Source organism: Pongo pygmaeus, chromosome 8 (assembly GCF_028885625.2).
Source record: "Pongo pygmaeus isolate AG05252 chromosome 8, NHGRI_mPonPyg2-v2.0_pri, whole genome shotgun sequence".
Classification (NCBI taxonomy): domain Eukaryota; kingdom Metazoa; phylum Chordata; class Mammalia; order Primates; family Hominidae; genus Pongo; species Pongo pygmaeus.
In genome coordinates, this window is record NC_072381.2 from 71,023,611 (window position 1) to 71,037,116 (window position 13,506).

The 13,506-nt window shown below is 56.1% G+C and overlaps 1 protein-coding gene across 4 annotated transcripts in view; it reads right to left on the reverse strand.

Moving 5' to 3' along the window:
- Window positions 1–13,506, reverse strand: part of UNC5B (unc-5 netrin receptor B) — a 90,182-nt gene that overhangs the window by 8,823 nt on the left and 67,853 nt on the right. For 3 of the 4 annotated variants that reach the window (XM_054436001.2, XM_054436002.2, XM_063669911.1), the window contains 11 exons: window positions 9,289–9,432; window positions 8,726–8,829; window positions 7,290–7,470; window positions 6,379–6,546; window positions 5,412–5,576; window positions 5,154–5,186; window positions 3,017–3,211; window positions 2,305–2,694; window positions 1,572–1,659; window positions 551–719; window positions 191–424 (listed from right to left, as the gene is read on the reverse strand). In XM_054436001.2, coding sequence (XP_054291976.1) covers window positions 191–424; window positions 551–719; window positions 1,572–1,659; window positions 2,305–2,694; window positions 3,017–3,211; window positions 5,154–5,186; window positions 5,412–5,576; window positions 6,379–6,546; window positions 7,290–7,470; window positions 8,726–8,829; window positions 9,289–9,432 — 1,871 coding nt within the window. The remainder of the gene's footprint in view (window positions 1–190; window positions 425–550; window positions 720–1,571; window positions 1,660–2,304; window positions 2,695–3,016; window positions 3,212–5,153; window positions 5,187–5,411; window positions 5,577–6,378; window positions 6,547–7,289; window positions 7,471–8,725; window positions 8,830–9,288; window positions 9,433–13,506) is intronic. The other variant, XM_054436003.2, reaches the window with a different exon arrangement.

Here is a 13,506-nt window from a genome sequence, read left to right on the forward strand (position 1 = left end):
AACCTGGATCTTGGTGAGGCAGGCCTTGTGCCCAAGGCTGTTTCATGTGTGAGGGCCGCATGCGGGACCTAATAAGGCTGGTGGCGGGGAGGGGTTCCTGGGAGGGCCCATGAGCCTGGGGAGGGGGATTCTGGCAGGGATCATGCAGCTGGCCGGCCAGGGCTGTGTGGGCACCTGCAGCTGGCCCTACCTTCAGTACTACAGGCGTGTCCTCCAGGCAGTAGACCCGGAGGCTGTACTCCAGGGAGGTGCAGAGGGCGGGGGCGAAGACGGCCAGCTGGAGCCGCTTGACTGCTGAGCGGGAATAGGACTCGCCCGTGAACACGTAGGTGCCCAGCTGGTCCAGCAGGATGTGGCAGGCCCTGGGCTCCAGCTGGCAGTAGCAGGGTGTGTTCAGGGTCTCCTCATCCAGCGTCACCACCTCCTGTAGGGGACAGCAAGGGTGGGGTAGTGGTCACAGTTATTCAGGCTGGGCCAGAGGAAAAGGGCTTTCTTTTGCCTCCCTGGGCAGGTTGGGAGAGCTGGGCCAGCCTTCACCCTGGCTCCTCACCTCCCAGTGGCCCTGGTGGGCCTGGGTCTTGAGCTGAAAGATCCAGTCACGGGCACTGACTTCGGCACAGTGGGGCAGGGTGAGGATGACAGGGCGGCACAGCAGGAGGCCTGTGGGTCCACAGGTCACTGAGGGGCTCAATACTGTCTGGGTCCCTTCTGAAAGCGGGCTGGGGAAGGACACAGGGTAGGAGAGAGGCAGTGAAGAGCTCAGCAAAGGTGCAGGCTCCTGCTGGGCTCCCAAGTCTGCCCAGGGCCCGGGAGGTGGAGGGCAGCTCTTTGCCACTCAGGGCTCTGCATTCCCAGAGGTCATGGGGGCAAACGAGGCAAAGAAAATGGCATGAACCTTGAGATTGTTTCCAGATTTTTGCTATTCCACTGCAACATTATCATAGCTCAAAATTCCTGGCTTAAATTTTCCAAGGTTGTGTAATCTTGGAAGGTTTTCAATAGGTCACGCTAAAGTGCCCTCCAGAGAGCTGGTTCCAATCTATACTCCCGGCTACGTGCCACAGAAGGCCATGTTCCCATCCCGTTGCCAGCAAGAGGGTATTATCATTTGGGAAAAGGTCCTTGCAAATTCCTTAATAATAATAATTTAAAAATCCCAGTATACCTTATGGTTGTTTTCATTAGTTTTCTCTGCCTGCAAATTAGACTAAACATTTTCTCATAACCTGCTGGCCAGTGTGTTTGTGAGAGAGTGTGTGTGAATCATGTGTTCATATCCTTTGCCCATTTTCACAGTGAGAAGTTTACTTTTTGTTATTGATCTACAAAATCTCTTTACATAGTAAGGATATTCAGCCCTTTGTCATACTTGTAGCCAGCTTGTCAACTGCCTTTGAGTTTTACAATTTACAGTGTTGGTTCTGCAAGTTTTAAATATGGACACAGTGAGATTAATGCTTTCCTTGGAAGACTGTTTGGTCTTGGCATCAGGTTTAGAAGGGGAGCCACGTGTGGGCAGGCAGCAAGGGATGGGAGGAAGAAAAAGGAGCAGGGGCTGGGGCTCTACTCACAGGGTACTTTCTGCCTTGTTGATGAGTAGATACATCTCGTAGAACTTGCCCTGGGGAATGGCTCCATTGGGCACCAGCAAGCTGACCCCTAGTGGGAGAGGGAGGTCAGCAGCGAGTCCAGGAGCTTAGCAGAACAAGGGTTTGGGAAGTTGGCCCCAGCTTGGGGCTGGGAGAGAAAGATATCTCCTGAGCTCCAGGTAGTTCCCAGCCAGGGGTGGAAGAGAGGGTCTGGGGACTGGATGCAAGCAGAGGCCAGGCCACTGACCAGTGCTGGCTTGTCTAGGAAGATAGGGGTCTCTGACATTGCTATGGGGTCTGGAGGTCCAAGTGCCAGCTCTACTCCTAGCTGAGTATATGATGCTGTGAAGCTGTTAATTGCTGGCTTTACAAACTAAAATGGGCGCCCCTGCCCCTCTGCTGCTAGTTCTAGGACAGTACTTTGCAGGTCTGCTGAACTACGTAGGACTATTCTCTCTCACGCAACAGAGACACTGAAGCTTAGAAGGTGGCTGGCCCAAGGTTCCTCTGCCCTAGTGAGGGCATAGGCAGGCTTGAAGCCTAGCTTTTCTAGTCAGACCTCTCGATTTTATACTCACTTCCTGCCTCCAGGCCTCCCTTTCCCCATCTGTGAGATGGGATTAGAGCAGCCCTATCTTCTGCTGGATGGGTGTTGGGGCAGTCCACAGAGGAGGTGCTAAGGCCAGGCTGAAGCACAAGCAGGGCAGGAGCTCACCTGTGCCGGGGATGCTAAGCCTCCCACCCAGGCAGCCAAAGGTGCCGCTGACGCTGCTCCCTGGGTCTCGGGGCAGGCCCAAGAGCTGCTGGGAGCCAAGGCTGGCACTGCGCAGGTGCAGGAAGTGGGTGTCCTGGGCGAAATCGCTAGGGTATGTGCCAGGGGGCAAGACCCCCAGCAGGTCAGCTCCATCTGCCAGGCCTGGCCCAGAGCCCGTGGTGCTGGAGCTGTAGACCTTGACCTTAAGGCTGGGTAAGGGGTCCAGCAGAGGAGAATTGGTCATGGGGATCTTGTCGGTGGAGTCCTGCAGGGCATACACAGGTCCGCGGTAGATGCCGGCGCTGGCTGTCAGGTCAGGAGGCACAGAGGGGTGTAGGAGCTGGGGGTTGCCTGCAGAAGTGGGGGCTATAGTCAGACCCAGCTGTGCCTCAGCTCACTGGCCCAGCTCCCACTGCAAAATCCCACCCAAATGTCCAGCTGTGAAAGGCCCAATTGCTGCCAGCTGCAGGAAGCTTTGGGAATCCCACAGCCTGGGTCACTCCCTTCCTTCTCTGTAGTTCTCTAATCCATACCCATCCACATAGTTATCTCTAGAGCAAACTCTGGAAAAAGCCTGGGAGGGAGTCAGGAGCCTGGCTCTGGTCTGGGTACCACCAGAGCCCTCTGGGTGTCCTGCCTCTGCCAACCACCCCAGACATCCTCGGGTTCTTACTGGGCCTCGCCGTCTTAAAGTTGACGGGGTGGAAACCACCAGTCAGGGCAGCAGATGAGTCAGTGATGTCTGTGTCGAAGTCACGGCAGTTGCGGCGGTACACCACCACCCCCACCGCCATGAGGATTGCCACGACCACGAAGATGGCCACCACGAGCCCTGCGTACAGCGCCGCATCCCCTGAGGCCTCCAGCACTGCGGGAACAGGAGGACCACATGAGGGGCAGCACAGAGACCAGGCCCTGAGGGAATCAGGGAGGCCCTGGGTCCCTGGAAAGGGCAGGGCCTAGGGCCAACCGGCGCGGTGCTGAGTTCCAGTCTGATCCCTGCCTACGCAGGCTGGCAACCTCGGGCTAGCTTTGAACCTCTCTATCGGTAAAATGGGTTCGAAGTCCCTGCCTTACTGCCCTCCTAGTTGTGGCATGAGAAACAAAAGAACAAACATGTTCATGCCATGTGTTAACTCATTGCTCGCTGCTGATGAGACAGGGTCTGTGGCTCAGAGTCACTGGGGCTACATAATTTGCCCTATGAGTGCTGGGGCTGAAACCTCTGAGTCTGTAGCAATTTCCATAGGACCAAAGGCCCTGGCTCTGTTATCTTTGTATGTAGATAAGCTCTTCTGGCTCTGTTATCTTTGTAAGTAGCTGTTCTGAACTCTTCTTCCATTCCATGCTCTGAGGGTGGGAAGTGGAGGGACGGAGAGCTGAAGAAGTGGAATGAGATGCACAGCAATGCGGTGGAGAAGAGGTGAGCATGTGGGACGAAGGATGGGCCCAGGGAGGCAACCCATGGCTACACTTTCCTCCCCCAGACAAACATGGCCAGGCAGGAAGCCTCAAGGTCAAAGTAGCAGGGTGTGAAGTAGGGCTGTCTGGTGGAGCTTTCTACAGTGGTGGAATATCCTGCGTCTGCACTGTCCCGTATGCAGCCACTAGTCACATATGGCTCCTGACCAACTCAAATGTGGCCAGTACCACTGAGGAACTGAATTTAAAAATTTATTTAATTTTAATTAAGCTAAATATAAGTTTAAACAGCTGAATGTGGCTGGTGGCTTCCACACTGGGCAGCTCAGGGAGAGCAAAAACGGTGGCCAAGATGGCTGCTCTTCCCCTCGCTTCCTTTGGGAGCTCCAGGAAGCACCTGTCCACGTGCTCCCTCCCTGGGGGGCCCTCAGAGAAGTAGGCCTGCTTCCTCTGCCTGGAGTCCTCCACACCCTGCACTTGGGGTCAGCCTGAGGCTTTCAGCAAGGCAGGGCATGGCTCCCAGCCCTGGATGTCTGCCCACTTCCGACTTCTGTCCCCCTGTATCTCTCCTCAGCAGCCCTCACTCTTGGGCTCCCCAGAGGACCCCTCAGGGCTGGGCTCCTGGTTCAGCAGAGAAATGGTTCCCCCAGCTTGGCTCTGCCTCCTAATGCCCTCACTAACACTGGGGCCACTTGCCTGATGATTTACACTTGAATCATCCCCAGCCCGACCCCCAGTGAGCTCGGCCGAGGGCCTCACTGATTTTATGATTCCAGAACTAACTGGAAATTGTGGTTTAATTACCATGGGCCAATCTGCTCAAGTGGCTTTGCTGCTCTGATATGATTGCAGTGGTGGCGCAGCCTCTGGGGCTGAAGGGTGAGCCCTCCAGAGCTCACGCAGGGCAGCAGGCATCAGAGACAATTTGGGAGGCTTGGCCCAGCTGCTGGGGCAGAGAGGTACAGCAAGGGGCATGAGCGGGGACTGAGTGGTGATGTCCCGGCCTTGGCCCAGAGAGGACGGCCAAGGGCATATTGTTAAGAACACCAGCTTTGGCTATAAAAATATTTGGGTTCAAATCTTGGCTCTGCTATTTCTTGCCTGTGTCTCTGGCCAAGTCCCTTCTTCTCTCTGAGACTCAGTTTCCCCTCTTATGAGAGGAGGCTCAGTAGGGTGTCCTAGGGCCTTTGTTTTCTGTCAGCCAAGGGTTTGCCTGTCTGCCGGTGATGGAGATGCAGACACATGCAGTGTTAGGTGCAGATGATCCCGTGGCGGGTGGGTAGACACCTTCAGCTCTCCCTGCCCTGCACCCTGATCCCGAAAAAAGTCAGCCAAAGAGAACCAGGGATCTCCCAGAGGAAAGAGGACAGCCATGAAATGGGACTTACGGTGGCTGTTGGGGTCGCTTAGAGTTTTCTTATCTGTCAAGGGAAATAAAGGGAAAGACAATGACATAGGTGACAGGGAAAGGGTGGCAGACAAGGCAATGGGAAGGATGAGATGAGATGATGGATGTGGTGGGGGGACAGAGGCCCTGAGGACTGCCACGCTGCAGGCCAGGCACTGAAGCGTGAGTCCGGATTTGGGGGACCCTTACATGGCTCCAGATTCCCCACCCGCAGGGCCCCGCCTTCCCTGTGACTCACTTTGCATGCACAGCCCATCTGTGCAGTTCTTAGAGTCGAGCAGCGTCCCGCTGCAGTCACGGCCTCCGTTCTGGGGTGGGGGCGCCATGCACTCGCGGCTACGCCAGTGGGCACACTCAGTGCTGCAGGCCGACCACTTGCTCCACTCCGTCCATGCCCCATCGACTGTAAGAGCATGGTATACAGGAGCATGTGCACACAGAGACATGTGCACACACAGTTACGCGTGCAGAACACAGCAATGTGCTAACACACATGCATGCATACACACCATGGAAGGAAATGAGGAACCCAGGACACGTGTGTGCCACACAGAGAAATCCACATGATATCCACATAGCCCCATGCCAATGAACAGCCAGATGCACCCAGCAGGTGGACAAAGAGGGTACAGATAGATGCATAAGGTCATCAACACGATATAGCCCAGTGCACGATTTACACACACAGACACAAAACCAGGGTAAAGAAAAACAGTGTAGGCACAAACATACAACCCAAGGGAGAGAACACAGCACATGTGCGGGGGCAGGGGAGCAGAGGGGCTGCACAGAGGATGAGAGGAATAGGAGGACTGTCAGTACAAATAGGGTCTGTGGCCACGGTGTATCTTAACAGTTAGGGTCAAGAGGCTGTCCCTGAGGCTGGGGAGCTCTGAAACCTTGGCCTGGGGCTGACACGCTGACACCGAGAACCCTCAGCTTAGAAGGCAGAAGAGCCCAGGCTAGAGGGTCAGGGAGAAGGGGCTACTCCTCAAAGCCTCTGCCTCCATCTCACCAGCAGCCCAGGGCAGAATAAGAAGTCAGAGATCAGAGCATCTAGTCAGCCTGGGCAGCCGGCTGTGGGCTCGGGACAAGCACCTTCTGCTCCCCATGCTAGGGAGAGAATGGCTGTCCTGGCTCTGGCACACAATACAGGAGGTGGGACAGGGTTCAGGGTGGGGCTGGACATGGACAAGGCTCCTTACCTGGGCAGATGGTGGTGCAGGCGGTCTTCTGGAACGCCTGGCCCTCGCAGAAGGCCCCTCCGTTGAGCGGGGCGGGGTTGGTGCAGGTCCGGGTGCGCTTCTGCCAGCCTCGGCCACAGCGGTTGGAGCAGGGCGACCACTCTGCCCAGCTGGACCAGCCACCATTCACTGCAAGGCGGCAGCTGTCACCTGGCTGGCCTGGCTCTGGAACCCTCTGCCCTCCCCCAAACCCGTCCCTCACCCTGAGGAGGCCCCTCTGCTGAAGCCTGGCCTTCCTGGTGAGACCCCTTTTGCAAACTACAGTGTGAGGGACTCAGAAGTGGCAGATAGAGCTGGGCTGCAACCGTCAGCACCAGAGGGGACCCGGGAAGTCACTATCTATGCCCCACCTCATTGTAAGATGGCAAAGAAGGTCCAGCAAGGGCTGCCACTTCCCCAGGGTCACCCCGGGAGTGATGGGGGCCTGGGACTGCCTGCAGCTGGAACCTAGCACAGGGTTCTTTCTAAAACTCTGTAAAGTCACCTCAGCTGTGACTCCACTCCTCCCACCCATAGGGCCCAAGGGGGCAGCAGGGAATAGCTCACAAGCCTGGGCATTGGTCCTTAACTCTACCAGGACAACAGCCTTCTGGACATACTGACTGGGCCCTGCCTCAGCCCCCAGACTTGGAGAGAATTGGGTCTTCTCCTTCAGAGTTAAGCAAGGCATCTTGAGAACTGGGGAGTGGTCCTGGCTGGGAATCCAGGAATGTCCAACTTGGCCATGAATTCTGCTGTGTTGTGATCTTGGTCAATTCACTTCCCCTCTCTGGGCTGCATCCTCCCTACCAATCCAGGGGGCCCCCCTACCCCCAGGCTCTCTCCTCCCTCCCTTGGCCGTGTCTGCCCCTCCCACTCCGAGAGGCCCGCACCGTAGACGATGACGGTGGCAGTGGTGCTCCGGCGTTTGGCCACGATGTTCTTGGCCACGCAGGTATAGTTGGCAGTGTCCAACAGGCGGGCCTGGCGGATGATGAGGTTGTGGTCGATGGTGAGCAGGAAGTTAGTGTCCTGGGTGGGGTCGATGACATCCTCATTCTTGAGCCATTCCACCTGCAAGAGTGGGGGTGAGGGGGCAGTGAGGGCCCAGGGCAGGTTTGATCATAAACAGAAGGGCAGTTCTACCTGGGTCCACGGCATGGTCGTGGCAGTGAGGCGGGGCCTCGGTGGGACTATAGCACTGGAGACTGTACAGCTCTGGGGTTAAGAGCACCATTTGCCAGCTGGGTGGTCTTGGGAGGGGACTTACCACTCAGGGACTCAATTTCATCAACTGCAAGATGGAACTGAATAGCACCTACCCCATAGGGATCCATTGCGAGGATTACATCAGTTAGCAGGTGTAAGGTGCTGAGAACAGTGCTCAGAGGAAGCTGAGTTAAGCTAACTAAATAAGCGCTAGCCAGGAGTATCTGTCTTCATCATTAACTCCTCCCAGCTCTGCTAGCCAGGATGAAAAGCCTGGGAGGTGATAGGAAGAAGGTCCCCGGGTCTGGCAGACCTGGGTCCAAACCCCAGCTCTGCCACTCACCAGCTGCCTCACCCTAGGTGGCCACTGGGCCCCTCCCAGCCCTGCTTCCCTGCTGTAGGATGGAATAGTAACATCCACTTTGCAGGGTTGTTGCAGAGACCAGCGTGCTAAGTGCCTAGCATATATGGGCCAGGGGTGTTTGTCTGAGCCCACTACGCAGAGGAGGGTTTGGGCTGGGAAAGGCTGAGTGATGAGTGCACAGTTTTGGGATCAGAGAGGGCTGATCCCAGGCTGGAAGTCAGGGTCCTGACTGCCCCAGCCGGCCACTCCACTGGGCAAAGCTGAGATGCAGCTCTAATCCCTGGACCACCAGTGCAGGGAGTATGTCTGGAACAGAGGTAAGGATGGCGAGAGAGGACAGCAATCCAAAGACTGTGGTTTCAGGAAGGGGTGATCAGCTCGTGGGGGAGAACACACTCACATACACGCATGATGGGATCCTTTCGCATCCAGAAAGCTGGGGCCTTGGGTTCTGGGTGAGGCAGGAGATAGAGACTGAGCTGGAGGTCTACCTAAGGAGCCCCTGAGTTCTGGGGATTTCTGCCTTAGCCACCCCATCCCGTGGGGTTATGCCTGTGGCAGACCCAGCTGGGATCTGGCATTGCTGTGTTCTGCAGAGGAACAGTTCTCTTCTCTGTCCGAAGCCTCGATCTCATCTGTGAAAGGGGCAGGGCTCTGGGAGACTAGCACCATGGCTGGTGGTAAACGCCATGCCTGTCTGGCTTCTGCAGGCATGGCCACAGGGCCGTGCTCAGTGGTCCCTACGTCCCCGCTCACCTCGGCCACAGGCACCCCCTCCGGCGGGCGGCACTGCAGGAGAACCTCATGGTCCAGGGGCACCTCCTTGCCCAGAGGCTCCTGATCGAAGTTCTTGCGCAGGTCTGGGAGAAGCGAGAGGGTCCCAAGGCAGTCAGGTGCGGGCAGGATTGGAACCTGATGTGCTACACTGTGGCCACTGGGTGGCAGTGCAGACCTAGGGAACTGTTGGGCCCACCTGGCCTTTGCCTGGGAAATTTCCTCTTCTCCAAAGGAGGGGCCTCACTAGGCAGACTTGGGGGAACAGGGTTTCCTCCCTGACTCTGGGATCCTAAGCACATAGTGTCTCAGGATGGGGGAGGAAGCTGCCAGCTTCTTTTATACAGAAGTAGATGAAAAGAGGCCTAGGTTCTGGGTCTAGGAGCCCTCTCTGAGCTGGCATCCATGTGCTGGGATGTCTCTGCCGTGGGCATCCTCAGCCAGGGATGCTGGAGGAGGCCCCACAGATGTGAAGTTCCCTCTCCAGCATCCTCGGGGATGGGGAAAGTTCCTGCAGGGACGGGGTGGGGGTCAGGGTGGCGTACAGGCGATGCGGACGTAGGCTCGGCGACTCTTGGTGGTGCCTGCAGAGCTCCAGGCCACGCACTGGCACCAGTAATCCTCCAGCCCAAAGAGCTCCTCCACCTGCTGCCGCGACACCTCGATCTGCACCTCACGCACCCGCAGGCCTGGGAGGAGAAGAGAGAGCCGTCAGGGGGCAGGGGCAAAGCAAGGATGTGAGGCATAGGACACCCCCGGCCTTCCACCTCGGGTCCTGCTAGCTCTCTTGCCCAAGTGCCCCTTTCCCTCCATTCCTTTTGTCTCCTGTCTCCACCCTGGGCCAAGCTTCATGGCCACTCACCTGCACACTGCAGTGACTAACACAAGCCCTCTGCCCCTCCAGTGCATCTTCTACCTGGCAGCTAGTGTCATCTCCAAAATGCACAAGTGGTGTGTCATTCCCCCGTTATGAGACCTTTCATGCGGGGTCTCAGTGGCCTGCAGGCGGGTCATCCCCAGGAGTGGCTCTGAGCTGCACTGTGCACCCACCATCCCCACCCCACTGCAGCCTCACCAGGTGTCTTCCAGACTGTCATGTTCCCTGGCTCTGTAGCCACAGGGCCCTTGCACATCAGTCCCCTGCCTGGAACTCTTCTGTCTCCTCTGGGCCTGGTGGCCTCCCAGTCCCTGCCAGATTTCAGATCAGCCTCACTTCCCGAGGAAAGCCCCCTCCACCCTGCGCCTCCCCCACAGCTCTCCCAGCACTGCTTGGCACTCCCACCACTGTGCCCGGAAGTTCGTCTATGCAGCAGTCACTCCCCTACCCAGCCTTGTCTCCTCCCAGCACCCACCATTAGCTGAACTCAGATTATTTATGGACGCATTCGTGTGTTAAATGTCTGTCTCCTGCAGGAGAACAAGATGGGGCTTTGTCCTGCTTGCTGCTGTGGCCCAGGGCTTGGCACAAAAAGGGGGCTCAGCATGTGCAGAGGTGGGATGCCTGCTCTCCGTTGTCACTACTCAGGCCCTGTGGGCCTGGAGCTGAGGAAGTCCCTCTCCCAGGGAGCCCCGATCTCTCAATGGCTCCCTGGTCAGGGCCTGGGAAACTCCCTACATAACAGGACCTACCGGCCTACACAAGGGGGTCACTCGGTTTTCTGTTAACCATCCCTCAACGAAGCCCTCCATCCTCAGGAAAGGGGGGAACCTGCCAGGAATGGGGACATTCATCCGAAGTTCCTCCCCAAAGGTTACAGAGCCCTCTTCCTCCTCCAGGAAGCCTCCCTGACTGCTTTGTGTCTCAGAATTTCTAAAGCTGCTCCTCCCTGCCACGATGTGTCCTATCTCATCCTCTCATTGCATCATGGATTGTTAAGGTACGCACAGTCGGTGGCATGGTGGGTAAGGACAGGGTTGGATGGCTAGACAGGTTTGCGTCCTGGCCCCACCCTCAAACCCCAGCTGGGTGACCTTTGTGAAGTTACTCAGTCTCTCTGAGCCTCAGATCCCTCATCATAGTAAACTCTCCAGATAAACTCTAGAGAAGTTATGGTGACTACTCTGCCACAGCGCCCAGCCCGGGCCGGACACAAATATACTCTGGCAAGTCATCTGGATCTCAACCAGCTTCTTCTGTTACCTTTGAAGAAACTGAGGCCCAGGGAGGGTAGGTGGCAGGCACCAAGTCCCCTAGCAAGCTGATGCAGAGCAGAGGTCAGCTCCCTGGTGTCTTTCCCAGGTTAGAGCTTGGTCCCCTCACCTACAACTCCTCTCTTTTTTTTTTTTGAGATGGAGTCTTGCTCTGTCGCCCAGGCTGGAGTGCAGTGGCACAATCTCAGCTCACTGCAACCTCCGCCTCCTGGGTTCACACAATTCTCCTGCCTCAGCCTCCCGAGTAGCTGGGACTACAGACGCCTGCCACCATGCCTGGCTAATTTTTTTAAATATTTTTTGTAAAGACACGGTTTCACTGTGTTAGCCAGGATGGTCTCGATCTCCTGACCTCATGATCTGCCTGCCTCCGCCTCCCAAAGTGCTGGGATTACAGGCGTGAGCCACTGCGCCCGGCCCCACAACTCCTCTCTGGACCTCTCCTGATGAAGTCATTGCTGTAACTCTCCTATTGTTGAGGAGGGTGGGGTCCTTGTGCAGGGAGTCCAGATGGGGGACAGCCCCGTCCTGATGGCCAAGGATCTAAATGGGAGGTGGCTAGGGGTATGCCATCCATGGAAGAGGCTGCTTCAGGGATGGGTGACAGTGCCTGCCTGCCATGGCTGCCTGGAGGCTGGCTCCACAGTCAATGATGCATGACCCAGGGAGCAGGGCCCCTGCCCCTTGCTTACCAGACTGTGAACCTGTAAGAGTGGGCCCTTTTAAGGGGTTCATCCATGCAAGAAGGTTTCAGCAGCACCAATAGCTGGACAGAAGGAAACAACCACCAGGGAGGAGGCGTGACACCTCGTCCATGGTCACCAGCAAGCAGAGATGCAGGGAGCATAGGACAGGGACCTTCAGTCTCCCAGGCTTGAGACCCAGCATCAGACTGCCCTCCCAAGCATGGCAATGCCTGGCCCAGGACACCCAGGGTTGGGCTGCCTGCCCTGATCTGGCATAAGCTGATGGGGGGCTGTTCTGCCTCTCCTGGCCCCCAGCTGTCCTCTTCTGTGTTTTCAGGCCTCAGACCAGGGCTAGAGAGTAGGAGGCTGAAGTGGAATCAGGCCCCACCACTGCCAAGGAAGCTCTGCCCATTATTTGCAGCTAATGGGGACAACAGTGCCCCAATTTCTAGGGCTGGCAGGGCCTGTGTGCCTGGTGGCAGGGTTGGTAAGAGCCATGCTGTTACTATTAGTAATAATCACAGGGTTATTATTACTATACTAACGGCCTGTGAGGGGCCCCAGCAGGCACACTGTTCCCTCGCCTTGCCTGGACCCCGATGGCTGACCTCTGATACAGGCCAGAGGGGCTCAGTGGGCAGAGAGGTAAGGACCGTTTGAAAGAAAGAGGCCAAGGAAAGCCCAGAAAGAGGACAGAGGAAGCAGGTGTTTATTGACTGCCTGCTGGGCCCTGGCATGCTGTTCTGTGCTATGTGTGCGCCACCTGGCTCTACCCTCACCAGGACCTTCAGTTAACTTCTCAGTTTACGAAGAGAAGAATTGGGGCTCAGAGAGATTGAGTGACTTCCCCAGGGTCACTCAGCCAAAGACTGGGGGCAGCTGGCAAATATGTGTTGTTTTGTTTCCCCTTAAAAATTCCTTTTTCCGGCTGGGTGTGGTGGCTAACGCCTATAATCCCAGCACTTTGGGAGGCCAAGGCGGGGGATCACGAGGTCAGGAGATTGAGACCATCCTGGCTAACATGGTGAAATCCCATCTTTACTAAAAATACAAAAAATTAGCCTGGCGTGGTGGCACGCGCCTGTAGTCCCAGCTACTTGGGAGGCTGAGGTAGGAGAATTGCTTGAACATGGGAGGCGGAGGTTGCAGTGAGCCGAGATCGCGCCACTGTACTCTAGCCTGGGTGACAGAGCAAGACTCTGTCTCCAAAAAAAAAAAAAAAATTCCTTTTTCCATTTTTATATTTTGGGTGAGCATGGGACTCCAAATCTATTGTTTAACATTATGTTTAAATTGTGGTAAAATACACATTCTATAAAATTTAGCATTTTAACCATTTGTAAGCATACGGTTCAGTGACCTTGAGTACATTATAGAGTATGGTTTTAAGCCTGACTGGTTCTGAAATCTGTGAGCTTTACACGACAAAACAGAAACTAAAGAAGGGGGAAAGAAGGACAGTGAGACAGCATGTCAAGGAGACAGAGAGTGAGACAGAGAGAGGGGGATGGAGAGAAAAAGAAAGAAGCAAAACAGGCACATAGCAAAAAGAGAAAGAGAGAAATGAGCAGGGAGAGGCAGGGAAATAAAGAGAGCCGAAGAAGGAGAAAGAAAAGGATCCAGAAAGAGACGGGAAAAAGAAAACAAAACCCAGGAAGGCTACTGGGGAGCCCCCTGAGTCTGGGGTGGGCTGGCTCTGGCAGGTGACTGAAGGGGGGGTCCCACCTGCCTGTCTTAAGCCCCAGGAAGGACTTTTCACCCCGAGGGCTCCTGCGCTATCAACAGGGACTTGGTGACAAGTGAGCAAGAGCCCCTCACTTAGACTCGAGGGCACCCTGGGGGCAGGCCCAGTTCTGGGAGATGTGGGGAGCCCCAGGGCTCTGCCTCCTCCTCTGGGAGTAGAGGGCTCCCCACATATCCGAGAAG